This window comes from Puma concolor, chromosome B1 (genome assembly GCF_028749965.1).
Source record: "Puma concolor isolate L17-30 chromosome B1, mPumCon1.1.hap2, whole genome shotgun sequence".
NCBI classification, from domain to species: domain Eukaryota; kingdom Metazoa; phylum Chordata; class Mammalia; order Carnivora; family Felidae; genus Puma; species Puma concolor.
The window spans coordinates 145,580,324-145,607,852 of NC_141670.1; the positions used below are offsets into that span (position 1 = coordinate 145,580,324).

The 27,529-nt window shown below is 38.5% G+C and overlaps 1 protein-coding gene across 1 annotated transcript; it reads left to right on the forward strand.

Annotated features, from left to right (window-relative positions):
* Positions 1-31: 31 nt before the first annotated feature.
* SDAD1 (SDA1 domain containing 1) lies at positions 32-26,219 on the forward strand. The gene is made up of 22 exons (XM_086704822.1): positions 32-265; positions 1,941-2,045; positions 2,548-2,646; positions 5,301-5,411; positions 7,016-7,087; positions 7,167-7,267; positions 8,927-8,984; positions 9,585-9,659; positions 11,026-11,127; positions 11,685-11,754; positions 12,376-12,479; positions 14,471-14,528; positions 15,616-15,674; positions 16,267-16,343; positions 16,514-16,611; positions 16,922-16,998; positions 17,467-17,593; positions 18,868-18,962; positions 19,098-19,288; positions 19,398-19,482; positions 20,310-20,471; positions 24,556-26,219. The coding sequence occupies exons 1-22, from the start codon at positions 176-178 to the stop codon at positions 24,601-24,603; spliced, it is 2,064 nt and encodes a 687-aa protein (XP_086560948.1). The 5' UTR covers positions 32-175; the 3' UTR covers positions 24,604-26,219.
* The last annotated feature ends 1,310 nt before the right edge of the window (positions 26,220-27,529 follow it).

Sequence of the window (27,529 nt, forward strand, 5' to 3'; positions counted from 1 at the left end):
GCTTTTTTTTTTTTTTTTTTTAAGAACCAAGATGGCGTTGCCTACCGAGTGTCCCATGTGCTATTTCCGGTCGTACTCGGAAGCAGGATTCCCACCTGTAGCTGATTCGGTTGGTGGTGGCAGGCGGTGTGAGGTTTCTTAACACTGCTCCTGGCGGATCCAGTCAGTAGCCAGCATGTCTAACAGAAACAATAACAAGCTGCCCAGCAACTTGCCGCAGTTACAGAATCTGATCAAGAGGGATCCGCCGGCCTACATCGAGGAGGTGGGAGTGCGACGCGGCGCCGCTACAGACCGGGGTGTGACTGGTTTAGACAGTAGCAGGGGGAAGGAGTGGAGTGAAGCTGGGATCCTGGTTCGCCCAAAGTTCTCCTGCTAGGTACAGGAGTCCCTCGGGAGGAAAGAAAAGGGGTTTATCTCCCAACCTCACAGAGGTGGAGAGACAGACAGCCCCGCCCCCCAACCTCCAACTTCCATGCAGATTTATCAGCCTTTTCCTTTCAGAAACCCCTAAGTTGAGGAAGTCTGTAACACTTGATGAATTGTATGTTAGAACGCCTTGGGTCGAACATCTGTTTCTGAGAGCCGGAAATGGACCTCCAGACATAGGATTCAAAGCTGGCAGTGGGGACAGTTAAGTGCAGAAAAGAGTACTGGTCTGGAGGGATGCCAGTGCTCTGGAAGTAGCACCGAGGAGCAGAGAGGACACCTACTGGCTCAGCAATGCTGGGCGGAAGAAAACGAGGTAGCAGTGTGTTAGGAGAGAAACAGGTTTCAATAGAGCATCAGAATGACTGGGCTACTTTAAAAAATATAATGCCCTAACCCCACCGAAGAGTTCTTGGTCTGGGGACTAGAGGGGAATAAGGGATGTCCTGGGAGCCTTGTATATTTGTGGTGACTGATGAACATAAAGGGTGTAATGATATTAGTTCTCATCATCTTAAGGCATATATTAGTGGCTGAGCCACGGGTAGGAAGGGGGGAGAAGTGAGATAAAGATCTTAGCAGCAGCACACCGAGTTCTGGGGCTCTTTCCATACTCCTGTCACAACGGCGGTATGGAGTCAAGAGAGTAGGGTCTTGTCTGAAGCATGGAGGGGCGGTAGTTCCTTTTCTTGATTCCTGCTCTTGGAGAAAGCTGGGGACCTAAGAGTTTTGTTTGGGGAAATCAAAAGTTATGTTTTTTGACCATGCTAGGTTTAAGATGTCTATTAGAGATCGAGACAACAGATGTCAGGCAGTTGGAGTTACGGATTTGGAGTTCACTGGACCAGTAAGGACTGCTAATATAAAGAAATATTCATAGTGTCGCTCTCATACACTCACAATTTAAAGCTATGGTCTAGGAATGATGAGTAGATGTAGGGCATGGAACTGAGGCCTGGTAAGTTCCAACATTAGATTGTGTTGTTGTTAGAATTAAACATAATTAAATGAGAAAATGCACATAATGACTTTGGCATATTGCAATTGCTGAGTAAGTGGAAGCTATTATCATTATTTTTGTGCCTTAAAAGAAGATGGTAATTTTGACGGCAGAGTTGTATAGTTGTGCTCTAATTTACACTTTCTGACCCAATATTTTTCTGCTGCTGCGAGTGCTCATATACACAGAAAATGTAGTAAGGGTCATTTGGATAATAAATGGCAGAATAGATCCAGAATCTGAGTTTTTGACTCTGGCTTTAATGTTCTTTACACCATACCACCTAAATTTCTAATGATAAGGGAAAGGGTCTTTAGAAAAATTTGATGTATCAGTTTTTTTGGAATCTTATTTTGAAGAATGCAGATAAGGAAAAGATGTTTCTGGACACCTTTGCCATGTCTTTTTCTCTGTGCCACTATCAGAGATGTTTTAGTACTAAGTAATTTCTCATTTTTTACTGAAAAAGTCATATAATAGGAGGTGACTAACATATCTTATTTTCCTACAGTTTCTACAGCAGTATAATCACTACAAATCCAATGTGGAGATTTTCAAATTACAACCAAATAAACCCAGCAAAGAACTGGCAGAGCTGGTGATGTTTATGGCACAGGTAAGATAATAATTTCTGAAAACAAATAATAATAATTCTGAAAACAAACAATTTCTAAAACAAAGACCAGTTGTTTCACAGTTCGCAGAATATCTTTCCAGTAGTACCCAACCTTATTCCATTCAGGAATGGAAACTTAATGTAAAAAAATATTTTTTTGTTTCCGTTTCTTACAAATGTTATTTTCTTCCTGAGTTGAATTAGAAGATTTCACTAGAGCTTTTTGCAGAACCAACCAAAGCAAAACTTTCAGACTGTTTTTTTTTTTCAAATTCATCATAAGAGCAGATTTTAAACAACATCACACATATTTTACTAATACTGCAAGAACAATGAAAGAGGTCAGAGAGATTAGCATGTAGAATAAAAAAGAAATGATTTGGAACTAGCTACTTCTATGAAACATAGCCTTTTACTCTCCTTTTTCAGAACATCATAAATATGTGCATATGAATGGTAGGAGAGAAAAAGAAACTTCAGAAGAGCCTTTGCTTTGTTACAGATTGGTCACTGCTATCCAGAACATTTAAGTAACTTTCCTCAAGAGCTGAAAGATCTTCTTTCCTACAATCACACTGTCTTGGATCCAGATCTTCGAATGGTGGGTCTAGTATTTGGATTTGATAAATTGTGTTGTGTTTATATGTGCATGTATTATGTGTTTAAATGAGAACAGCCTCAGCTAAACATCTTAAAACATAAATCAGAATGCGTCACGAATTCCTTAAAATCTTTCTGTGGCTTCTCATTTATACTTAGAGTAAAACTCAAACTTATTAACATGGCCTATAAGTCCCTACATGATCTGCTTCTTGCCAGTGTTTTTGACCTCGTCTCCTGTAGCAGAATGCTGCTCTCCTCTCTGTGATCTTTCTGTTCTTCCAGCATGCTAACCCTGCCAGGAAGCTCTTTTCCCTCTTCTGAATACGTGGTTCATTCCTTCTAGTCATTCAAATCTCAAATGCATTAAGAGCCCTAATTATAACTTACAGTTTTTACAATGCTTTATTGATTTACTTATTTTTTAATTTGAAGAGTTTGAGTAAAATTCAGTTCCACCTGGGCAATGCCAAGCTGGAATTGATTAGGAGCAATCCCGTAATGCTGAATTTAATAAATTTATTCATTAACTGGCCAGTTGGAGCATTCAAGCCATTGTCACTGTAGTGGTTGTTATTGGGTCCTGGCTGAGATTCCCCCTTACCAGCCTAGTGCTCCCATTGCCGTCCCTGGTGGTGAATGTTGGCCGCCGATGGCCCCCAGCTGCCCTCTCTCTGGTGTCTTGTCTTCAGCTAAATGAGAGCCCTAGCACCTGGGAGGTTGCCCTCCCAGCCTACAGGTTGTACCTGACTAACCCAGAGATACAAAAGCCTGGCTCTTCCCTCAACGTGGGTCCAACTTCATGTTGCAGTTTGTGCTCCAGGGCTTCTCTGTGATTGGACTAAAGCTGGTCTCCAGCCAAGGACATATCCTTCCTCAGCTTTTCTTTTCTCTGCTCTGTCCTGCTTCCTTTACTTCCCTTCTAGAAGAGAGCATACCCTGGACAAATCACTGCAATGAATCTGGCTCTGCTGCTAGGGAACTCAGCCTAAGACATTTTCAGATTTCATACATCTGCTTTTCAGATACCTCTACAGCAGGTAGAACTTAACACAAATATTATGATCACAAAACATATTGATATCCTTTGCCAAAACTTGTACAATGCTAAGTCTAGAGATTCAGCTTTGTTTCTTACTCTTACATTTTCCCAGGATTTTTCTAATTCTACCATTTTTATAATTCTTTAGGATTTTATTAATTTGATTAGGCCCAACAGAAAAAGAATACCATTCAGACAAGCCAAGGTTTCAGGCTCTGGGTTGCCAACTGAATGACCCTCACTTGGGATGTGGGACCTGGCAGCACAGCCCAAGAGACTTCAAACTCAAACTATTAGTCAAAAGACTTTTACTTATGTCATGAAACTTTTCGAGTCCTTATAGATGATACAGATTTGAGATTTTGAGTATAGAGACCTAGTGTCTTTCCAAGTACTATAATTAGATTTTCTTTAAGTTTTGTGTGTCTAACAGTACCAACTAAACTGGTCTGCAGGCGTTGTTAAATAAGTAATGTGTGTATGTTTCTTTGTCATTTCTTATGATGATTAATAGGCTTAAAAAATAATAGAGATTTCCTTTGCTAGGACACAAAGGATTGAGTCTGTGTAATTAGCATTCCTCTTTAAAAGAATCATTTGGAACAAACTGGTGGATCCTCATTTTAATTGGTGATGGTGATAACCACCAGTCCTTATCAATTACTGGACTTACTACCTAGTGTGTTTGTTTCTTCCCCAGGACTTTTTGAGTCATTCCCAAGTTTGTGTTCACTCTTTCCTGCTTACACAGCTAGAACTGACTGTGTTTCTTAATGGAAGAAACAAAATATCTATGTATATTAACTTTCACTTAATAAAATCAGTAAAATGATTTTTTTTATCTTTCTTTGACACTGTAACCTTTTTATGCCTTTTGTTCATTTCTTTTTTTTAAGCCTTAATTATTTTTAGTCCAAATTGTTATCACCTGGCCAGTGGGAGCTTCTCAGTCCTTTTACCAAAGCCCCTGATATTTTTGAAAGCATCCTTACATTCTGGCAGAAATAGTTCCAAACCCCTTTTTACTGCTTTTCCTGCCCCAAGACTTGGAATCAATAATTCTCCAAGGATTACTTGTTCCATTAATGGAGAACAGTTGGTAGAAACCAAACCTTGGGCGATAAGGGTACTCGTGAAAGTCGGTGGTAAGCAGCCGTGCTGCAAGTGCTGTTGGGCAATTCTTGGTACTAATGATACTTCCAAGGAATGCCTTGTAAGGTCACAAATCAGGTTGATGATTCCAGATTATTCTGTTCTTGTTACCACACCTTTCTTACTTCTGTGCATTCATTGATCACGTAAGGGTTTGTCATATCTTGACACTTCCTTAAGTAGCCCTCTGTCAGTCACTGTATCAGTTATATTACCCTGTTTTACTTTATGACACGTATCATTATCTGAGATACAACTGTTTAGGTGCTTCCTTGCTTGTCTGTCCCACTCCCAGTGTAAGGTGCGCGAGGGCAAAGACTGTACTATTGACTGTACTATTCTGATGCCCAAAATGGTGCCTAGTTAGAAGATATCACACTTTCTTGGGATATATGTACTCCATTTTCTCATTTTAATTTCATCATCATTATTTTATGGTATGTTTTCTTTTCCTTCCTTAGACATTTTGCAAAGCTTTGATCTTGCTGAGAAACAAGAATCTCATCAATCCATCAAGTTTGCTAGAACTCTTCTTTGAACTTCTGCGTTGCCATGATAAGCTTCTGCGAAAGGTAAAGGGCAAAATTGCTTCCCCCCCCCCCCCCTTATATCTCCACATTTTTCCTTGCAGTAACATTAAACTTGTAGAGTGAATTCTTGGTATAGTTAATAATTTTAATAGGAAAAAAATTGATGCTTGTGTGCATACAATATGGTGGTAATAGCTAACATTTAATGAGTGCTTGCTTTTTGCCAGCTACCATTCAGAGCTTCTTATATACTTGTTTACTTACAAAATGAGAGAAGGTTCATTATTACTGTTATTTTACAGATGGAAAGGCTAACGCACAAAGAGAGAGTAATATCCTAGAATCATGGGACATATTAGTGGGGAAGCAGGAGTATAAACCCAGGCAATATGGCTCCAGAACCCAAGCCTTTTCCCACTGTACTATACTGACTAGCTAAATCAGAGCATGGACTGGACACTCATAGCTGTAACAACCCCCAACGGATCTCCCAAAACACTACTTTTTTTTGTTATAAATATTTCCCTATGACTAGTATTTGCTTGTATAAGCCAGCCTAGAAGCTGAAGGTTTGTGAAAGAAATTTACGAAAGAAGAATTTAAGTTTACATTTTATTAACTGGAGGGCCCCTTAGGTGACTCAGTAGGTCGAGCAAATGACTCTTGATTTCGGCTCAGGTCACGGTCCCAGGCGCACCCTGAGCCCCGTGGCGCACTCTGCACTGGGCTTGGAGCCTGCTTAAGCTTCTGTCTCTACCTCTGCCCCTCTCTCCTGGTTGTGCTGTTTGCTCTCTCAAATAAATAAAGTTTTTCCAAGTGTCGGTGATATTTGTATTGCCAGTATCATCTTGCATGCATTAGGGGCTAAGTAAGTAGAGCAACTTTCCTTTTTTTAAATAACAATTTTATGGTGATATAATTCACGTACAATTCATCTATTGAAAGTGTACAGTTCAATGATTTTTAGTATATTGGCAGAGTTTGCAACCATCACACAATCAATTTTAGAATATTTTTATCCCCCCTCAAAAAGAAACACTCCTCCCATTAGCAGTAGCTTCCCATTTCCTCATCTCTGTCAGGCCTAGGCAGCCACCAGTCTACTTTCGGTCTCTACAGATTTACCTACTCCGGGTATTTCATATGAATGGAATCACACAATATGTAGTATATGTGTATGGCTTCTTTCACTCAGCATAATGCTTTCAAGGTTCATCTATGCTGTTGCATTTATCGGTACTTCATTCCTTTTTGTTACCAAATTTATTCCATTATGTGAGTATACCACATTCTGTTTGTCCATTCATCAGTTAATGGACTATTGGGTTGTTTCCACTTTTTGGTTATTGTGGATGCTGCTGCTGTGAATATTTGTGTGGACATAGGTGTGGAAATATATTTTCATTTTTTCTTGGATATATAACTAGGAGTGTAATTGTTGGGTTATATGGTAACTCCATGTTTACTTTTCAGGGCAACTTTCTTTTACATTTTAGCTGTTGCTTTTTGTTTTGTTTATGGTGTCTTGTTATAGAATGAAAAGTGAATAAAATTAAACTTTCCCCTACATTTGTACTTTTTTCCAAATTACTCATGAGCAAGACTAGAAACGTTGGTTAACGTGTATGTGTTTTTGTTTTCCTCAGACTTTATACACACATATTGTCACGGATATCAAGAATATAAATGCAAAACACAAGAACAATAAAGTGAACATAGTAAGTACCCTTTTGTTTCCCATGTTTGCAGCATTGTACCAGCAGTGTATTGAGTCTTCCTTCTCCTCATTTTCTTTAGGTGTTGCAGAATTTCATGTATACCATGTTAAGAGATAGCAATGCAACTGCAGCCAAGATATCTTTGGATGTGATGATTGAACTCTACAGAAGAAACATCTGGTAATATATACGTAATTGTCTCTTGAGAAATAGACTCATATTCATTTAGAATTACTACAGAGCACATACACAAATATTTTTCTCGATCTTGAGCTCTTTAATATATCTGTCATAAATTAAGTTGGAAATAAAAATATAGAGCAATCCAAATAACTAGGAACATTGGCTGCCATTTCTTGAGCACCTATATCTCATGTTACCTTGTTCAACCTTTAGAATAACATAATTCAGCTTATCTGGAATTATCCCCATTTTATAGGTAACAAAACTAAAGTTCATAGAGTTTAAGCTTAGTAGCTAGCCAAGGACAGAGCTGAAATTAAAACCTGGATATCGGGGGTGCCTGGGTGGCTCAGTCAGTTAAGTGTCTGACTTTTGATTTCTGCTCAGGTCATGATCTCATGGTTTGTGAGATCAAACCCCATGTTGGGCCCTGCACTGATAGCACAGAGCCTGCTTGGGATTCTCGCTCTCCCTCTCTCTGCCCCTTCCCCATACTCACTCACTTGCTCTCTCTCACACAAAATAAATAAACATTAAAAAAAAAACCTTGGATGTCAGACTCTCAAATCTGTGCTATTTCTACTCTGCCACTCTGAAAATTTTTAAGTCACTTTATCCTCTGTATGAAATACCATGTTCTGTAAACTTTGGTTTATTGATACATTGCTCCTGATTCATGTTTTTTGCTTTTCTTATTTGCTAATTTTTATTTTACTATAAAAGTAATATTCATTGCAACAAAAAAAATTGGAGAAGCTAGAAAGGTTTTTTTTTAAATTTTTTGATAGTTTCACCACCCAGAGATGATCACTGTTAACAGTTTATGATACTGTCTCCTGTCTTTTCTTTAATGTGAATTTTTAAATATGGTTGGAATTTTGCCACACTAATAAGTTTTTATTCTTTTTTTTTTTATTTTTTTAAATGTTTTCATTTTATTTCTTAGAGTGCAAGCAGGGTAGAGGCAGAGAGCGGGAAAGACACAGAATCTGAAGCAGGCTCCAGGCTCTGAGCTGTCAGCACAGAGCCTGACGCAGGGCTCGAACTTATGAACCATGAGATCATGACCTGAGCCGAAGTTGGACACTTAACCAACTGAGCCACCAAAGCGCCCCTGTATTCATTTTTTTATTTCACTTATCTTAAATAGCTTCCTATGTCATTAAAACTTCTTCAAAAAAAAATCTATCTTAAAAATGGCTGCATAATTTTCTGACAGAAGACTGGGCTAAAGTTTAAATGTTCACCTGTGGTTGACTATTTAGCATTTAGCAATCTATGACTTTTTTTTTCTTCCTTTGTAACCCATGACTATTTAAACTGTGTATTCTAACCTGTCAGAAATATATTTTATTGTTTAGGGGCACCTGAGTGGCTCAGTTATGCATCCAGCTCTTGATTTTGTCTCAGGTCATGATCCCAGGGTCACGGGATTGAACCCATCATTCTCTGGGTTGAGCGTGGACCCTGGCTTAAGATTCTCCCTCTCTTTCCCTCTGTCCCCGTCCCACTTAACGTGCGTTTGCACACATGATCTATCTCTCTCTCAAAAACAAAAGAAAGAAATACATATTGTTTATTTTGTGCCATTGTCAATGCTATGAAATGCAGTAGAATGAAAATTCACTTTGAAAACCTTCATTTGTCTTACCCCAGGAATGATGCCAAAACTGTCAATGTGATAACAACCGCGTGTTTCTCTAAGGTCACTAAGGTATGTGTCTGTAGTCATTTCCAGATGGAAAGTAGAGGAGATGGCTGTGTGGGGAAGAGGTAGCGTAGGGCATGCAGTTCGTGTTTAGTAATGCTCTCTTTGTGCTTGGGCTGCTTCCCTGGTTCATCTATGCTTTAGAGGCGGCAAATAAAGTTAGGAGTTCTTTAAATGCTTTGTACTAAATGATGCCTTAGTGTTTATTTTGTTTCATCCTATAATTCTTGACTGTTCTTTTGTTGGGCGAAAGCACAGCTGAAAGAAATTTAAGAATATGTTAGACTTTCTGTTAGAAGGGCTACAATGTCACTTTTTTGGTGGTGGGGGGTGGGTTGGTGGCTGGATATAGAAATAAATTCTTGGCAATCTACTTGAAAGATAACAACTATGTAGAGCCTGGATTTTTTAAAATTATTTATATTTTTAGGACAAATAGCATTATTAAAACATTGTTTTAATTGAGAAAAATGAGCCCATATCCCACCAGTCTGATTTTGTTCCTTCAGATCCTAGTTCTGTGCATGAATAATGTGTAAACAAAAGTATTTATTCTTTGTTGTAAGCTGGGGTGAGTCACTGACTTTTGTTCTGATTGGTCTTTAGATATTAGTTGCTGCTTTGACATTTTTCCTTGGGAAAGATGAAGAGGAGAAACAGGACAGCGACTCAGAGTCTGAGGTTATACGTTCAACAGTAGATGCTTTCTTAGGTTTACAGTCTATCAGATTTCATTTTTGCTCTCAGTACAGATTGTAAAATCCATGACTGCTCAAGTTAGAAAGAAACTTACATGTCGCCTTTATCTTTTATTGTGTTCTGCCATGCTGAGATTTTATCGTTTAGAATTTGTCACTTACATTCACTAAGATTGGCTAAAGAACTAATAAAAGTTAGACTCATTCAGCCTTGTTCTTAGTTCCAAAGCTAACCTTTATCTCACTATATAAACTTAGAATGGAAATTGCTGCCAGCATATTTTTTGAGATTATGTCAACATTATAGAGAATTCAGAGAAGGAGAGGAATAATATCATGGCATCTTTAAAAGGCAAAATCAAGATTTATGATGTCATGAAATTTTTTTATTAAAAAGGGGTGCCTGAGTGGTGCAGTCGGTTAAGTGTCCAACTCTTGATTTTTGCTCAGATCATGATCTCACGGTTCGTGAGTTCCAGCCCCACACTGGGCTCTGCATTAACAGAGTGGAGGCTGCTTAAGATTCTCTCTCTCCCTCTCTGTCCCTCCCTCACTTGGTTGCGCACTCACTCGCTCTCTCAAAATGAATAAATAAACTTAATATTTTTTTATTAAAATCAAAATGGAAAAATTCTAAGAAAAAATACCCTTTCCCATTTTAGCATTTTGGTAATAAGAATACTGGAATTTATAATAAGATCTTTTAATTCATTTTATTATTTTATTAAGTAATGTATGAACAATATATTCTTATTGTAAAAGATTTCAGATATTCTAGATACAATAAAAGTTTTCTTAACCTTGTCTTATTTCCACTTCCTAGTTCCATCTTCACAGATAACCATCCTGTTTCGTGTGTATTTATATACGGATGTGTGTGTATTGTCTTATGTATATATTAGGTCTTTGAAATATACATAAATAACATATATATTACTCTGCAACTGCTTTCTTTGTGTCATATATATAGATATACTGATGCATTTAGATCTTCTAAGTACATACAGATCTACCTCATTGTTTTAACCTTCACATATTTCAGAATATGAATGTATTATAGCTTAAGCATTTTCCTCATGATATTATTTCCAATTTCTTTCAATTAAAAACAAAGTTGTATTCTATACTTTGATAAAATTGAAAGCAAAATATAAAAGCAAAAATACGTGTTGCAGTGAAAATCTTTGTATGTACCTGTTTGTACACATGAGCAGATACTTTTTATTGAATTTTAAGTCATGCTCATTTTTTATAGTGGTTGCAGAGCATAAGTACACAGAAGTCTTTGAAAGGTTTACCATTTGCTTCTGTGCAGATTTTCCTTGTTTACAAAGTAGTCTCTTCTTCAGGATGAAGGACCAACAGCAAGAGACCTGCTAGTGCAATATGCCACAGGGAAAAAAAGTTCCAAAAACAAGAAAAGGTTGGAAAAGGCTATGAAAGTGCTCAAGGTGAGACTCATACCTGGAAAATGTGGTAGGAGTGATTAGACTATAGAATATGGGGTTTTTAGTGGAAGCTGTTAAGAATTTGAAATGAAGAAATAGCATTTCTGAAAGACTTAGAAATGTGTGATGAATTTTTAAGTACTAGTTTTTTAGGTGACTAAATGTTTTCAACTCTAGCAAAATCTATACCTTGAATAAATTAATTTGCTTAAATTCACTTTTCACTTGTCCTAAGCAAGATGACCTATATTAGGGTATTTTTGCTAAACTTACCTTCTCAGGAGAGTACACAAATAAAATACATTTTAAATTTTGTTATATTTGGTTATTCTGAAAACTCATTAATTTGGCCCTTCTGTGTTTTTTTTGTTTATATTTCTAAATTCCTTTAAGTCTTAACAGGTGCTATTTGCTGGAACATTCCTGAGATTTAATGTTAAAAGATAAAAACCACCTTTTGTTCTAGTTGAAAGAAAGGTTTTTGGAACAGATTTGTTGTGGGTTCCCCGCCCCCAATAGTCTGATGTAATGTAAATGTTTTTCCTCTCACTTTATTGCAGAAACAAAAAAAGAAGAAAAAACCAGAGGTGTTTAACTTTTCAGCTATTCATTTGATTCATGATCCCCAAGGTATTATAATTATGACTTCCCAAGTTCCTTTTTGGCCTTATCTCTGCCTGTTGCCAGGGAATATAAGATCTCTGGCACTTACTAGACAATCAGTAATTGTTTAGTTGTTACTGGTTGGGTATAACCAATGTGGAAGAATAGCTCTTTGCTTCATGTCTTTAACAACAACATAGCGCTAGGACATTGTACTTGACTAAATGAAAAATTGATAGTCTTTTGTTGGTGCAGATTCTGATTTAGTAGGTCTAGGGTGGGGCCTGAGATTCTGTGTTTCTAGCAAGCTACCAGGTGGACCCACTACTGCTGGTCTGCAGACCACGCTTTGGGAGGCACACTCTAGCGAACTGTTAAGTGGAGCTCCAAACAGTCATTCAAGATGTTGATGCTAAAATTTGGGGGACTTAAGACTTGACTTTGAGCACCATTGACAGTATATTCACCTGTGTGTGAATCTCTTCACCTTCCGTCATGCTGCTGTTCTTACCATCCTGGTTTAGCAGAGTGTTCTCAGGTTCAACTGTACCAGTCACTGATCTAACCGCTACCTTTCTCTACACCTGTTAGACAATGTTGTATAGACTGTGGACTTACAGTGGACTTCTCTGATACTCTCCTTTCCAGATTTTGCAGAAAAACTACTAAAGCAGCTAGAGAGCTCTAAGGAGAGGTTTGAGGTGAAAATGATGCTCATGAACCTCATCTCCAGATTGGTGGGAATTCATGAGGTTTGCATTCCATTATGTTTCTCATTTTGGTGAATATTAGAAGTAGAATCATTCATGGTAAAAGGAAAGCCATTAAGGTAGAACTGTGGCTTACTTTTATCTCTTAAAACCACTTAAACCCATATATTTTACAGAAGAATAAAATCTTTCACTCTGAAAATAGCTGTTTTTATAATTTTGTTTTCTTATCAGTAAGTACGGATGTTAAATTGTACATATATTCAGTTTATGGACAGACTGTTTTGTGTTCTGTGTTTCTACTATTTATTTGTTTTGCATATACATTTTTCTGAGCCAACGTAAACTGGATATTTTTATTGATTATTACTACATTTTGCAGTTTGTTTACCTCTTTATAGCTTTCCTGACTTTCAGACCACTCTGGTAAGGAGGTTGTCATGTTTGCAGAGTTGAATTCTCTTGTCATTTATTTCATACTGAATTAAATTACAGGAGCTCCTTGGTGGTATTGTGTGTGTGTATCTATACACACACACACACACACACACACACACACACACATATATTGTGTGTGTAGATCTATACACACACACATACATACACACATATATACATGTGCACACATATATGTGTACACACACATTATATATATATATACACACACACATACATACATACATATGGTATACACATGGAAACTTCACACATACTCATAGACTGCTGTTGTAGAAAAGGAGAGGTTTCCAAAAAGTTAGACCACTGAAGAAATGGCCATTGAGGTTGTTGCCTATCATTTTGCTCTTGAGATGTACTGCTCTCTACATCATGGGATGTGTTACTTTCTTCAAAAAGTTTTTTTTTTTTTAAGCAAAAAAAAGTAAAACAGGTTTACTGAAAATCTAACAGTGTCGACATACATTGTTAAAGATGAAAGTACCCATGAATGAAAGCACTTGTTCCCTTTTCCTAAGACTTAACATTTTAGTGAATAGAATGCTTTTTTTCCATGAGCTGTAGTCCAACAGCAGGATTACCAGGTCAATTTATGTTATGTTTGTGCAGAAATTTCCTGTCAGACCTGAATTTGAGCTTGATCGGAAAGCAGAAGTGATGTGTAACTTAAGCATGGTTTGTTAGAAATGATAACTAGAGTTTCACAACTGACTGTAATTGAGCGTCCATTTTTATATTGAACGTAAGTCTTCCTTGTTACTTGTCCGGTCTTGGTTTTGCTCTGTGGCTAAATAGAAAAAATTAATTAATTTGTTCTGATATGATGAACTTTGAGAAAGAGCAGTCCATCTCCATAGTTTCTCTTCCTGAAGTTCAAGATTACAGCTGGTTTGGTGAACATGTTGTCATATATTTAAATGTCAAATCACTATGTTGTACACCTGAAACTAATATAATATTGCTCGTGAGCTGTACTGCTGTTTTTAAAAAAAGAATACAGTTGCTTTAATAACTAGATCCTGTCACTTTTATTTAGGTAGACTCCAGAGTGCTAGTGCTTTCTCCCTAAAATATAGATCTCAGAGTAATTCCTCCAGTGTGATTGGACTGGTGTCCAGTAATAAAATGAGAACTGTAGGGTTTGGGTGATGAAATTATACCAGGGGCGCTATTCAGATTTGAATTACTCTTTGATCCCTTACTTTGAAGCCTTAATATCATTGCTTTTCCTTCTGGTAATCCTTTTTATCTTTGAAGACTTAAAAAAAATTCATTCTGCAGCCACACCAGTTTTAAAAGTAGAAGAATGTTACATTGGGTTGACTTTTCCCCTCCTCTGGTTTATTCTGCATATACTTTCTTCTTTCTTGATATAATGAGGATAGCAGCATAGGCTCCCTTTCCTTGGGTAATACAGCACATCAAATCGTCTTGGGGCATGAATGCTTGTTGAGAAAAATCAAAAGTAAAAAATGATCCCCAGTTAGTTGAACGTGATGATAAAATTGTGTTAGGGAGAAATGAAACTCTACAGCTGCAGTTATGTAAATATTAAAGTCAGTGCATTCTTTCTGCAGCTTTTTCTCTTCAACTTCTATCCCTTTGTGCAAAGATTTCTGCAGCCCCACCAAAGAGGTAAGCCTCCCACTTGCCATTTTCCTTTGGTGGCCTTGGGTTTAGAGTAGCCATCCCAGTCTTTTGTTCCGTAATTATTAAAGAATTAGGAGTGTGTTTCAGAGAAGGAGAGAGAAACCCTTATGTGTTCTTTCCCACAATCTGCTGTGGGTTAATTGTTCTCATCAAGTTAACAAGGTTATTTTTGGAAAACAAAAAACTGGATTCTTAAAGCAAGTCTTTTTGTAATACCATGAATACTCAGGTAGAAAATTGTGAAAAAAGAAATCTGACCTTCTACTGTAACTTTGTAATAGATATCAGGATTTTATCTTATTGTTATCATTGCCCTCGTGTATTTGCACATAAAAACAACATAAGAGCAGGAAAGAAGAGATGGTTGTTTTGCCTTTAAACTTAAACCAAGATAAGAAGGAAGCCAGCATTTGTTAAACATCTAACCTGAGCCAAGCTCAGTGCCGTGTCACGCACTGTGCAAAGTGCTTTACATACAGCATCTCATCAGATCCTCACTTCAGTCCTGCAAGGTATAGAAATAAAAAAGACCAGGCAAATAAATGGCAAATTAGGATTCACCTCACTTCTTTCTTTTGCCTAATGTATACTGCCTGCCCCTTTCAAAGAGAGTGTGTGTATGTATTTATGTTTGTAGTCATTCATTCATTTAGTGATTTCTAATCTGGGCACTGAGTTAGACACTCAGAATTTCACAGTGAGCATGAAAGTGAGCACAGTGAGCACCTTTGTAGAGCTTGCATTCTAGAGGGAGATCCAGAGAGTACTATGTGTCCAGTGTCCAAGTGAAGATAAGTCTTTTGAGTAAAAAGAAAGCAGAGTTAAGATGATAGGGAGAACTGGGGTAGATTCTAGTTAGATTATGTCAGGAAAGACATTTTGATAAGGCAGCAGTTGAGCAGGGACCTGACGGAAGTGAAAGAGTGAGCCATGCAGACACCTGAGGGTTGGGCATTCCAGCTAGACTTAGCAATAGGATTAAGGGCCAGAATATGCTTCCCATGTTTGCTCTTAGTCCTGAGAGGCAGAGCAATAAACTGACTATGATCTTTCTGATCTCTTACATTTTTAGAGGTAACAAAGATTCTTCTGTTTGCTGCCCAAGCATCTCATCACTTAGTACCCCCAGAGGTGAGAACTCTTAAACCTTATTTCTGTCTGCATAGCAGTGCCACTATTAAGTATATCATGGTGGCTATTCCCACAGAGATTACTGCTCCCCTGTGTCACTTTTCTTCAAAGTGAGAAGAAGAGACACTAACTCTTAAGGAGATAGATACAGAGGTTTAGTTATAGAAACTGAAAAAAAATTTTTACTATAGAAAAGCAAAGTTTGTTTTAGAGAAGTTGTTGAGAATTCTCACTTTAATTGCCAAAGCTTGGGAGATCAAGAGTTATCGGTAAATTTATAGTGAATATTTTTCAAAGCTGATCATTCCTTTCTTTGATTAAAATAGCATTGAATTGTCCTGGGTCAAAACAATTTTTTAAATCCATATTGGAAAATAATATTGAAGGGGAGCAAAATTTAATCTGAGGATAACCAAGAAGCCTGCAACCCAACGTACTTTTATCTGTCTTCCTCAGTCTTGATTCCTTCCTACTCCCAAAACGAAGATGGAAGGCTGGTTTTTCACTGTGAATCATCTGTTGTCCCTTAATCCTCAAGTGTTTGAGTTGGTGGAGACATTTTATCAGCTCTCTCCTTTCTTTCCCGATTCAGATCATTCAGTCATTGCTCATGACTGTGGCCAACAATTTTGTCACCGACAAGAACTCTGGAGAGGTCATGACAGTAGGGTATGTAGAACGTGCCTGCAGGAAGTGGGTATGTTTTCAATGTACGGTTGGCCCTAGAAGCCCTATAAAACCCAACTTATGTACCTTTGATTTGGTCTTTTTTAGGAAACCTTAGACTGACCCATCTGTGATTGCTGTTTGGGTTTTTTAAATTCATTTTCCTTTTCTAGAATCAATGCTATAAAAGAGATAACAGCTCGATGTCCTCTAGCCATGACTGAAGAACTTCTCCAAGACCTGGCTCAGTATAAAACACACAAAGATAAGAGTAAGTTGCATGTTATTCTCTGTAGATCAAATATTGAGTGACTCTTTTTTCTCAGTAGCCTCTTTGCTCTGGAGTTTCTTTTCTTTTCTTTTTTAAAAAATGATTATTTTTGAGAGAGAGCACATGCGCTCACACGTGAGTGGGGGAGGGCAGAGAGAGAGGGAGAGAGAATCTCAAGCAGGCTCTGCACTGACATAGGACTCAATCTGTGAGTCATGAGATCGTGACCTAAGCCTAAATTAAGAGTCGGATGCTTAACCGACTGAGCCACCCCGCTCTGGAGTTTCTAATTAAAGGTGTTATTTTACAGATGTGATGATGTCTGCTAGAACTTTGATTCAGCTCTTCCGAACACTGAATCCTCAGATGTTGCAAAAGAAATTCCGGGTAGGTGAAATATGCATATGTTGATCTAACGGTCAGGGTCTTAGAAGGGGAGAATAATTTCCTACAGGATGAGTTTTAGTGTTTGTGATGCTTCGGCTATGAGTATTGGTTAATTGTATTCTTTAAGCTCAGAATACAATTGATTGAATACCATTGTCTCAAATATTTTGTAGTTGGCATGTGCTCTTTGATGCTGACTCTTTTTTTAAATATATATATTTTTAAGTTTATTTATTTATTTTGAGAGAGAGCATGTATGCGTAGAAGGGCAGAGAGAGAGAGAGAGAGAGAGAGAGAGAGAGAAGCCCAAGCAGGCCTTGTGCAGTCAGTGCAGAACCCAACATGGAACTCAATCTGACAACCGTGAGATCATGACCTGAGCGGACATTAAGAGTCAGACACTTAAATGATTAAGCCACCTGAGTGCCCTTCTAAGAACCTTATTAAAAACAATTTCCTTTCCTTTAGGGTAAGCCTACAGAGGCCTCCATAGAAGCAAGAGTGCAAGAATATGGAGAATTAGATGCTAAAGATTACATTCCAGGAGCAGAAGTTCTAGAAGTTGAAAAAGAAGAGAATGCTGAAAATGATGAAGGTTCATTTTCATTTTACCATTTTCCAGGATAAAATCACTCCTGTACTTTATTGACCTTGAAATCTTTATGTTGATTGAACACTCATTCAGCAGATATTTATTGAGCAAGGACTGTGTGCTAAGCACTGTTACAAGCATTGGGGATCAAAGGGCATCCATCGTTCCTACACTTAGGAAACTTACATTGTAGTGTAGATGTCTGTTCATATCCTCCAGGGAAGCTGCTCCTTATCAAGATCATACAGGGCACTTGGGAACGATAATGGCTTTCGGGTTTTTGCCTAGAAAAAAATAATGAAGGTTAGTCATAAACAGTCCTCCAAGACTCCTTGGTGAAGGAGAACACTTGGTGAACTTTTTGAAGAATACTTAATTTCCAGAGTTAGTGTTTATTACCTTGGTTGCTAGAGTCCTATCTTCTTCCTGTTAGTTCATTTGTTATATTAACAAAACTTTTTAAAGCGTTACTTGTGAGCTAGCCACTGTCAATATGAAGAAGAATGATATGGTCCCTGCTCTTGAAGGCTTTTCATAAATAGCTCTGCATGAGCAAAGCCCTGAAGTATTTAGGAAACTATTATTAATGTAGGATACAGGGTGGGATATAGCAAGATACCAGACTAGACATAGAATTGGGGTCTTATCGGGTGTGGTTGTATATATGCTATACCAAAGAGCTGAGACACTCTAATGGGGAACAACTGAAAAATTGCAAGTGTCTGTGATTTTGAAAGCTTACTGTGACTCCATTAAGAACTAATATCTCTTCACTGAGGTATCTACCAGGTTCCTTCACATCCAGAATCTATGACTTCAGTTGTCTGAATGATTGTTGCTCACTAGTTTCTAAAAACATGTATAAATATGCTTAGATGAGTTGTCAGATACTTGCTGTGTGGCCAAGATAAATGTACAGGTGCAATTTTGATGGACATGGTTTGGTGGAAAGATCATGGACTCTACACTTAGACATGATTTTCATTTCATCGTAGACTGCATTTTCTAGCAGTGTGGCTCGGGGCAGGTAACTTGTATGGTCTGTTCCTCTTCTGTTGAGTTGTGAGAGGTAAATGATTATAAGATTTTAGCTCATGGTAGATCATGGTCAATGTTTATTATGCATTCCATAAAGTAATTAAATTGATGTGGCTTATTTAACAATAAATATTGCTTGATTCTTGGTCAATAGAGCTCCACTGACTTTGATTACCTTACTTTTGCTTGATTTATTTCAACTCCCCCTGAGTACTAACAGTGTGCTGCTTCTCACACAGATGGGTGGGAGACCACCAGTCTCAGTGAGGAGGCAGATGCCGATGGTGAGTGGGTTGATGTGCACCACTCTTCTGATGAAGAACAGCAAGAAATCGTAAGTCCTAAAATTACCTTGTGCAAGTACGTCACTTGGATGTTTATTAACACCTAATTCATGGTGGGCCTTGTTGGGGTTCTAGGCTCTCGCTTGAGCTAGTAGCTCTTTAAACCTTTGTTGTGTGTTTTCAAGTCCAAGAAGCTCAACAGCATGCCCATGGATGAGCGGAGAGCCAAAGCTGCGGCCGTTAGCACTAGCCGAGTTTTAACTCAGGAAGACTTCCAGAAAATCCGCATGGCCCAAATGAGGAAAGAACTTGACGCTGCACCAGGGAAGGCCCAAAAGAGGAAACACATTGAAATAGATAGTGATGAGGAGCCCAGGTAAAACGACACATACACCAAGTCTTCTTCAGTCAGCTCATGTGACGATGAAAGGGTTACGGAAAGGAGTTCCACCCTTGTTTCATACTGTATTTGTTCTTCACCTCAGGGGTGAGTTACTTTCTCTTCGGGACATTGAACGCCTTCATAAAAAACCAAAGTCTGACAAGGAGACAAGACTAGCAACGGCAATGGTAAGTGAGGCATACATATCGTTCCCTTCAAACAAAAAGCAAATAAGCTGAAAAATAAAGTGAATAGCCACAGAATGGCAGTATTTTATTTTGATGTTTTAAATAAAGGTATAATTAACGTAGAGTAAAATGCACAGATATTTGGTGTTCTGTTAGATGAGTTTTAACAACTAGATAACCATGCAGCCACCATCAAAAACAAGATGTAGAACACAGGCAATAGTACGTGTTCTGGTATCTGGGAGGCATCCAAGCTATTAGGAAAGCAGGGGAATGTTTAATAGTCACTAATGAAAAGCCTCCGGCAAGTGCTGTGGCTATGATTGCACATTTCCAACATTTCCTACTGCCTACTATTTCCGCTTTCTTTTCTATACATTTGTTTTAGGCACCATCCCATACTGGTTCCACGTCACCCTGTGCATTCATCCCATTTGTACTGAAACCTGATTAGATAAGTTTAAAAATCCATGTTCTTTCTTCCCCACCTTTTCGTATTCTATCCCTCCTTCCTGAAATGCTCTACCCTTCCCCTCCTTTCTCCCACCATGAATGCCTTGATCCTATAATAAACAGTTTACCCGTCTCCCTTTCTAGGAAGCTTCTCTGACCTGACCAGCTGAATTATGACCTTTTCTTCTACTGAGCTTCCCTTGCCCCATTACAATATATAATGGTCATTTCTCCCCTGGACTGAGTCACCAGAGAGCAAGGACTGAGTTACATCAATCTTTTTTGTCCTTGGCACCCAGGAGAGTGCCTGGCACGGAGGAGACACATATGTGGATTAGATAACTCTTGAAGTGTTTTTTTGTGTATGCTAATAGGCTGGGAAGACAGACCGAAAAGAATTTGTGAGGAAGAAAACCAAAATGAACCCATTTTCTAGTTCCACAAATAAAGAGAAGAAAAAACAGAAGAACTTCATGATGATGCGGTATAGCCATAATGTCCGGTCAAAGAACAAGCGTTCCTTCCGAGAAAAGCAGGTGAGTTCAACTTGAAGCTTGATTGGTTAGAATACTGTTGTCATTTTAACACTTCTTTACTCAAAACAGAGCTGTGCCTTTTAGGACCTTGTGTTAGGATTAATGGGGAGCATTATTAGAGAACGTGGAGAGGTGACAAGTGGTCAGGGCATGTAAATCCTACACCTGACTTGGCTGAGATTCAGCTGTGTGACCAAAGGAGAGTCTATTTTCCTCCTCTATAACTGCAGGAGTGGAAGCTAGATGGCCTGTAAGATCATCCCTATGCTAAAATTCTTGACATTGCATCTGTGAAACATAATATCAAGATCCTTCCTAATGTGCCCTTTTGCAAAACTTTTATGTTTACAGGTTTTGGGGATTTCATTTTATCCATTTGTGGTCTTTTATATGTAGTCCTGTGTGACTCAGTTGCCTTGCTTATTTTATTTGCTATAATAAAACAAATTCATGTTTTCGTCACTTTCTCTACGGAGGGTGTACCAGAGTATATTTTAAATATATTCTGAAGGATCACCAGGAAATCAAGTTAGGATGAAACAAGTGTTCCTAAGTTGCTAGCCAAAGATGAGTGTGCCGGACAGACATGTTAATGGCCAGCTTTCCAGGGCAGTGTTTCATTTGTGCAGCCACCCAGGCAGTAGTAACTGAATTAAGGTGCCATTTAAAATCTACCTATCTGCTTATTTAATCTTTCTAGTTCTAAACTATGTCCAACAACATCATGTAAATAACAAAGTGCCAGCATTTTGAATAGAGGTTGTTGAAATCAAGGTGAAAAGAAAGGTGCAGTTTCAGATTATAAATACCTGAATTTTGCCAATTCAATTTAAATTCATGGTTGAACCGGGGCGCCTGGGTGGCTCAGTCGGTTAAGTGTCCGACTTCGGCTCAGGTCATGATCTCACGGTCCGTGAGTTCGAGCCCCGCGTTGGGCTCTGTGCTGACCGCTCAGAGCCTGGAGCCTGTTTCAGATTCTGTGTCTCCCTCTCTCTCTGATCCTCCCCTGTTCATGCTCTGTCTCTCTCTGTCTCAAAAATAAATAAACGTTAAAAAAAAATTTTTTTTAAATAAATAAATAAATAAATAAATACATTCATGGTTGAATTGATTCAGTCCATTAGCTTATCCTTCAGCAGACCTTTGTAAGATTTGAGGGTGGAGGAAATAGAATCACTGAGTTGCACCATGGTTTGTTCCTTCTTTCATTATGCAGTGTTTGTGACCTTGCTACATTTTGTGACAGTGTTCCCCTGCTTCTTACTTCCTCTGTTGTTTTACTGAGCCTTTTTTGGCATGATTTGGAAGCCTCGTTTTGTTCCTTGCCAGCACCTCTTGAGTCATGAAGCTCCTCTCTCAAAGACTAAAGAATTTTTTATTTAAGAGTTCATTGGACATATGCACTTGTTGGTTCAAGAATGTTTTTTCCTTGTTCTCCCGTTTTCTTGCCATTTGGAACCAAAAATTAATCTGAATTTCTGTTTATGTGTCCTTGCTCTATATTTTCTTCAAGGTATCTCTGTTACAAAACTTAACTCTAGGTTCCTAATTTTCTTATTCTCTCCTTCACTCTAGACCAGCACTGCCCAATAGAAATTCAATACAGACCACATGTATAATTTTAAAATAAAAAAGTAAAAAGAAAAAGGTGAAATTAATTTTCGTAATAGATCTTATTTAACCTAATATATCTGAAATAGTATCATTTCAGTATGTAATCAATATGAAAATTATGAGTGAGATACTATACCTTCTTGTTTTTGAACTAATTGATGTCCAGTGTGTGTTTTACACTTGTGGCACATCTCAGTTTGGACTGGCTATTTTTCAAATGTCCAAAAGCCACATGCAGTTAGGGGTTACTGTATTGGGCAGTGCAACTTTAGAGCATCCCCAAAACTGACCTGTGACCCTAAAATAGAAAAGCTCAGTTCAGTTTACCTTTTGTGTGTGTTTTTTTTCTACTCACACAGAACACTTCTAACATTTATGGTCACCAAATATGTGGTGATTTTTTTCCCCCACACAAGCAGTTCTCTGCAGTACTGGCTAGTGTCCTACAATTTAACTCAATTCTGGCATTGTTTTCCTAGAAATAGTGTCAGATCCCACAGGTTAAGGGCTCAGCCCCATGAGACTATACTTGCCACCTCCCCAAGTGTTCCTCCCCCACCTCGTGCATGCATACATACATACATGCACACACTTCAGAAACCAGTCTCAAGCCCAGTGTTTCTGACGAGTCACCTCCTCCTTGGTTTGATTAATTTGCTACAGCTGCTTTCAGGACTCAGGAAAACCATTACTGAAGTTTACCAGTTTATTAAAGTATATGATAAAGGATACAGATGAATAGCCAGATGAAGAGATACATAGGGCAGGGTCTGGGAGGGCCCCAAATGCAGAAGTTTCTGTCCCTGTGGAGTTGGGGTACATCTCCCTCCTGGTGTGAATGTGTTCGCCAGCCTGGAAGCTGTCAGAACCTCACACTACAGGGTTTTTTTTTTTAGACTTCACCACATAGGTATGATCGATTATTCATTCTGTACCTAGCCTCTTTCTCTTCTCTGGAGAAGTTTGTATGTTGGGGGGCAGGGATTGCTGAAAATGCCAAGGTATCTTTTTTTTAATGTTTATTTATTTTTGAAAGAAGACAGAGCATTAGTGGGAAAGGGGCAGAGAGACAGGGAGACACAGAATCCAAGCAGGCTCCAGGCTCTGAGCTGTCAGCACAGAGCCTGATGCGGGACCCAAACTCACGAAACTACAAGACCATGACCCAGGCTGCAGTTGGCTGCTTACCTGACTGAGCCACCCAGGAGCCCTGAAAATTCCAAGTTTCTAATCATGGCTTGGTCTTTCTTGGACCAGCCCCCATCCAGGAGTCCACCTAGTTGCCTCATTAGAACAAAAGATGCTCTTAGGGCTCTTATCACTTAGGAATTTACAGGGGTTTGGGGAGCTGTGTGTCAGGGAGAGGGTCAAAAACAAATATTAAAACGAGATGCTCTTATCACTTAGGAAATTACCAAAGTTTGAGGAGCTCTATGCCAGGAACCAGGGGCAGAGACCAATATGTATATTCTATTGTCTTACACACCCAAGCTTCCTCTGGGAACGGAGCATCACATTTCATACCCATTCTGTCCCTTGGTGACATTTTATTCTAAATAAAAGGGTCTTACATGGCTTGAAAGTGTACATGAGGTCTTCCTGTAAATTTTTAGAATATTCTCATAGAATATGTAAAAAAGAGGTGAGACTAGAAAAGGCAGGTGAAGCACATGGCAGAGAAAGAGGGGAGGATGGATCTTCCAGTGAAGCCTTAGGAAAGGTAAAGGAAGAGGAGGGAGAATATACTTTTCAAATGATGGCATTTGAAGGGAGAAGGAAACTGAGATACGTGTGAGAATAGCGAGTAGCCTGTGCTTTATTACAAAGTTTAATGAGCAGAATTAAGTCCGTGTAACCTTGGGTTACAACAACATCATTAACTAATGTACAGTTCTTACTGGAGAGCTTTCCATTTTTTAACTCTGTTAGTCAGTGTGCAACAATATGAGCAGGTACTGTGATCTTATATTTTATATTTTACAGATGAGACTGTAAGACAGATGAATCTGAGAAATACCTCCTCAGCCATGAAAGTTAGGCTAAAATGAGCTTGCTAATTTTTCTACCTTCAGTATCTATCCTCGATCTCTTCTATCTACAAAGACATTCCAAGACCCAGATATAAATAAAGGCAAGGAGTCAATACCTTAAAATCATAAAATCCAAAAAGCTTGAACATTTAAGACGTAGAGTAACTTCCACGCCCCAAACATGCTTTAACAAAGCAAACAAACAAAAACACATACCTTGTTGAAATTCAAAAGACATCTTAAAAATTTCTAGGAACCAAAGAATAGTGCTTGAGAGTTCGTGAAATAGTATCTGTCACACACCCAAGACACACACACACTTAATCATCTCAGGAGGATTTGTTGACCGGAGTCCATTGTTGTACGTCTCCATATAATCAAATTAGTATAATGGGGTACCCAAGAGTTCCCATGTTTAGATATTTTTTCTTATGTTCCAGCTGGCACTACGAGATGCACTTTTGAAAAAGAGAAAAAGAATGAAGTAACCTCCAAGCAAGTTTTCCATTCCAAGAAAAATGCTACATTTGTATCGTTATTTTGAAGATTAATCAAGAATGATTGTTTACATTAAAAAGTCCCAAAGTACTGTATTGTGAAAAACACAGTAAACTTGGTAGCAACTTGGCATTATTGTTTTGGAGATAGGGAATGATGGGAATGTTTGAAATGTAAGCAGTAGTGGTGGTGTTGTAAACTCATTTCCATTTGGCATTCATGCAAAAAAAAAAAAAGTTTTGTGCCTACTAATTGTCATTGTAGATATAAAAATGAATGAGCCATAACCCCTCACAGAAGGCATTCACAGCCTATTTGGGACATAGGAGGGGGCCGATGTGTGTTGTATGTGTATTTATAGCACAGTGTAAATAGTTCTCTAGTAGAGATAGGTCCCTGCTTCTCTGGGGTCATAGAGGACTCTGCAGGGCATGGGAGTTACATTTTCTCTTAAAACAGGACAATGTTACAAGAGTAAGAGATTCTTACTTGTATATAGGCTTACCTGCTGAAAACAGGTCCTTGCTGTACAGATTTTATGTAGACAATTTAGCTCTTTTAGTCCATCCAAAAAACTGTATTTTTTTGAATGCCAGGTATAGGCTTTTTGGTTAAGACCTCGCTTTTTAAATTGCCTTAAGTCTAAATAGTAATCTTGGAGTGTTTTTTTAGTTTGTCATTTGAGCCGCCACAGAGGAAAAAGAAATCGGATTGGTTTCTTCAGCCTGCCATCATGCTGTAATATTTTCAGCCTACTGGGCTTTGTCTCAACAAAAGTTCCTAATGTCAGATAGGTTCCGTTGTGTGTGTTGAGTGCTGTGTTGGTCTCCCTTCCCTGGGCATGTTTGAGTAGATTTCAGGGGACACAGAGCCCTGGTCAGTCTCTCTCTGCAAGTTGTTGCATTTGGAAATAGTTTGGTGCCTTTGCCTCAGATTTCTTAGATAGGAAGATGTGGTAGATGAGAAAATTGTTCCATGTTACTTTAGAATAAAAGACAATTTTCTGCCCACCCAGAATTAGAAAGTAGCTTCTAAAACCACTTCTCTTGTTCACTTTCCGAGTTCACTTTTGGTTTCTTGGAAGAGATTCCCTGACCTTCCCCAAAGATGCCCCAGATAACTGGAGATAGTTGTGAAAATCTTGAAGTTTAATGATCAAATTGTACTGGCCTGGTGAGAGGGGCTCTCGGAGTCAACTTTGGCAGCTTCAGTGTTTGACAGGAAGTGTCCAGTCAAATTTGAATATATCAGACCTGAAACTGCTCTCTCTCTCACTTTCTTTTTCTCTTTCTTTTTCTTTCTCTTTTTTTCTAACTCTTCTTCCTTCCTTCTTTCCTTCCTTCCTTCCTTCCTTCCTTCCTTCCTTCCTTCCTTCCTTCCTTCCTTCCTTCCTTCTTTTTCTTTGAACTTTAGAACTGGGTGTCTTCTCATGTGTCTAGTTCCAGAGAGAGGTAAATAAAATTCAAAATGTCTGGGTCACCTGGGTGGCTTAGTCGGTTAAGTGTCTGACTCTAGATGTCAGCTCAGGTCGTGGCCTCGTGGTTTGTGAGTTTGAGCCCCTCCCAGGCTCTGCGCTGTCAGCAGAGATTCTCTCTTTCTCTCTGTCTCTCTCAAATAAATAAACTTAAAAAAAAATTCAAACTGTCATAGCAGTCAGGGTTCACAGCTTTGCTGCATGACTTGTGATTGTGCCTGGAAGTTTCATCCTTCTGGATTTTCCTACCCAACGTAGAGGCCGGGAGGCCAAAACATCCATTCTGTGCTCTGACTTCTTATCTATTGTGTCTTCACCCTGCTCTTAACTGAGGTTTATATGCAAGACACAAAAATACCTGGTTTAAAAAGGTGCAAGTCTTGGGGCGCCTGGGTGGCTCAGTCGGTTAAGCGTCCAACTTCGGCTCAGGTCATGATCTCATGGTTTGTGGGTTTGAGCCCCGCGTTGGGCTCTGTGCTGACAGCTCAGAGCCTGGAGCCTGCTTTGGATTCTGTGTCTCCCTCACTCTGCCCCTCCCCCGCTGATGCTCTGTGTCTCTCAAAAATAAATAAACATTAAAAAAAAAAGGTGAAAGTCTTATTTCTCTAATCCCAAAGTATCTTAATTCTATCTGATTCCTTTTATTTTATAATGAGAATATTTTCTGTGAACCTGAAGATCAGATTCTTACAAGGTTCGATGCTGTCCATGAAGGCAGAGTGACCTTCCAGAGTCATTTTGACCTTGAAGAGGTCATCAGAGTCTGAGCCTCAACTTTTCAATGTCAGTTTTTTGTCAGTACTAAGAATGGATCCATTTCGGGGATGAACTCCCATTTCCAAGCTCATACTATATATATAAAGTGATGTATAAATCTAGAATACTGATGTATTTTGCATGTGATCTCAGCAAGTTCCACGAAAGGCAGAATCTGTTCTCTGCCATATCCCAGTGCTGGTTCAGTGCACAGTATGTTAGGTGCTCAAGCAAATATTTGAATACGTGATTTATTCCCTGTCAATTTTCTCTAAGTATAATACCACCCACCTCATTGTTTTGACAATTTTGAGAATGTTACAAGCACTTAGCATATTTGCCACAAAATAAGCATTCGGTAAATTTCTCATCAAAGATAGATATTAAGTTTTTATTTTTATTTTTGGCTTAATCTTGAAACAACAATTACAGTTGCTATAAATATTTATTTTACCATTCATCCATTTTGGGGAGAGTTTGTTTGAAATATAAAAAATGTAAAATGCATGAGGTATGGGTGGCAAACACAACGTTTGTGCCATATAGAAACCTTTGATCCGATTAAGGAAATAGGCTTACAAAATGACTATCTAATGCAAGCTGCTTATGGAACTATCAAAAAAGGCACAGCATAGGGCTTGAGGGCATCCTAAAAAGGGGGAAGTTCAGGTGGCAGGAGGGTGAAA

Bases quoted from the DNA above. Each gene is read 5' to 3' on its own strand.
- SDAD1 (XM_086704822.1), top strand. From the start codon at position 176: ATGTCTAACAGAAACAATAACAAGCTGCCCAGCAACTTGCCGCAGTTA. The intron at 12,480-14,470 runs GTTTGCATTCCA...TTCTTTCTGCAG, and splicing joins GATTGGTGGGAATTCATGAG to CTTTTTCTCTTCAACTTCTA. The intron at 18,963-19,097 runs GTAAGTCCTAAA...TGTGTTTTCAAG, and splicing joins ATGAAGAACAGCAAGAAATC to TCCAAGAAGCTCAACAGCAT.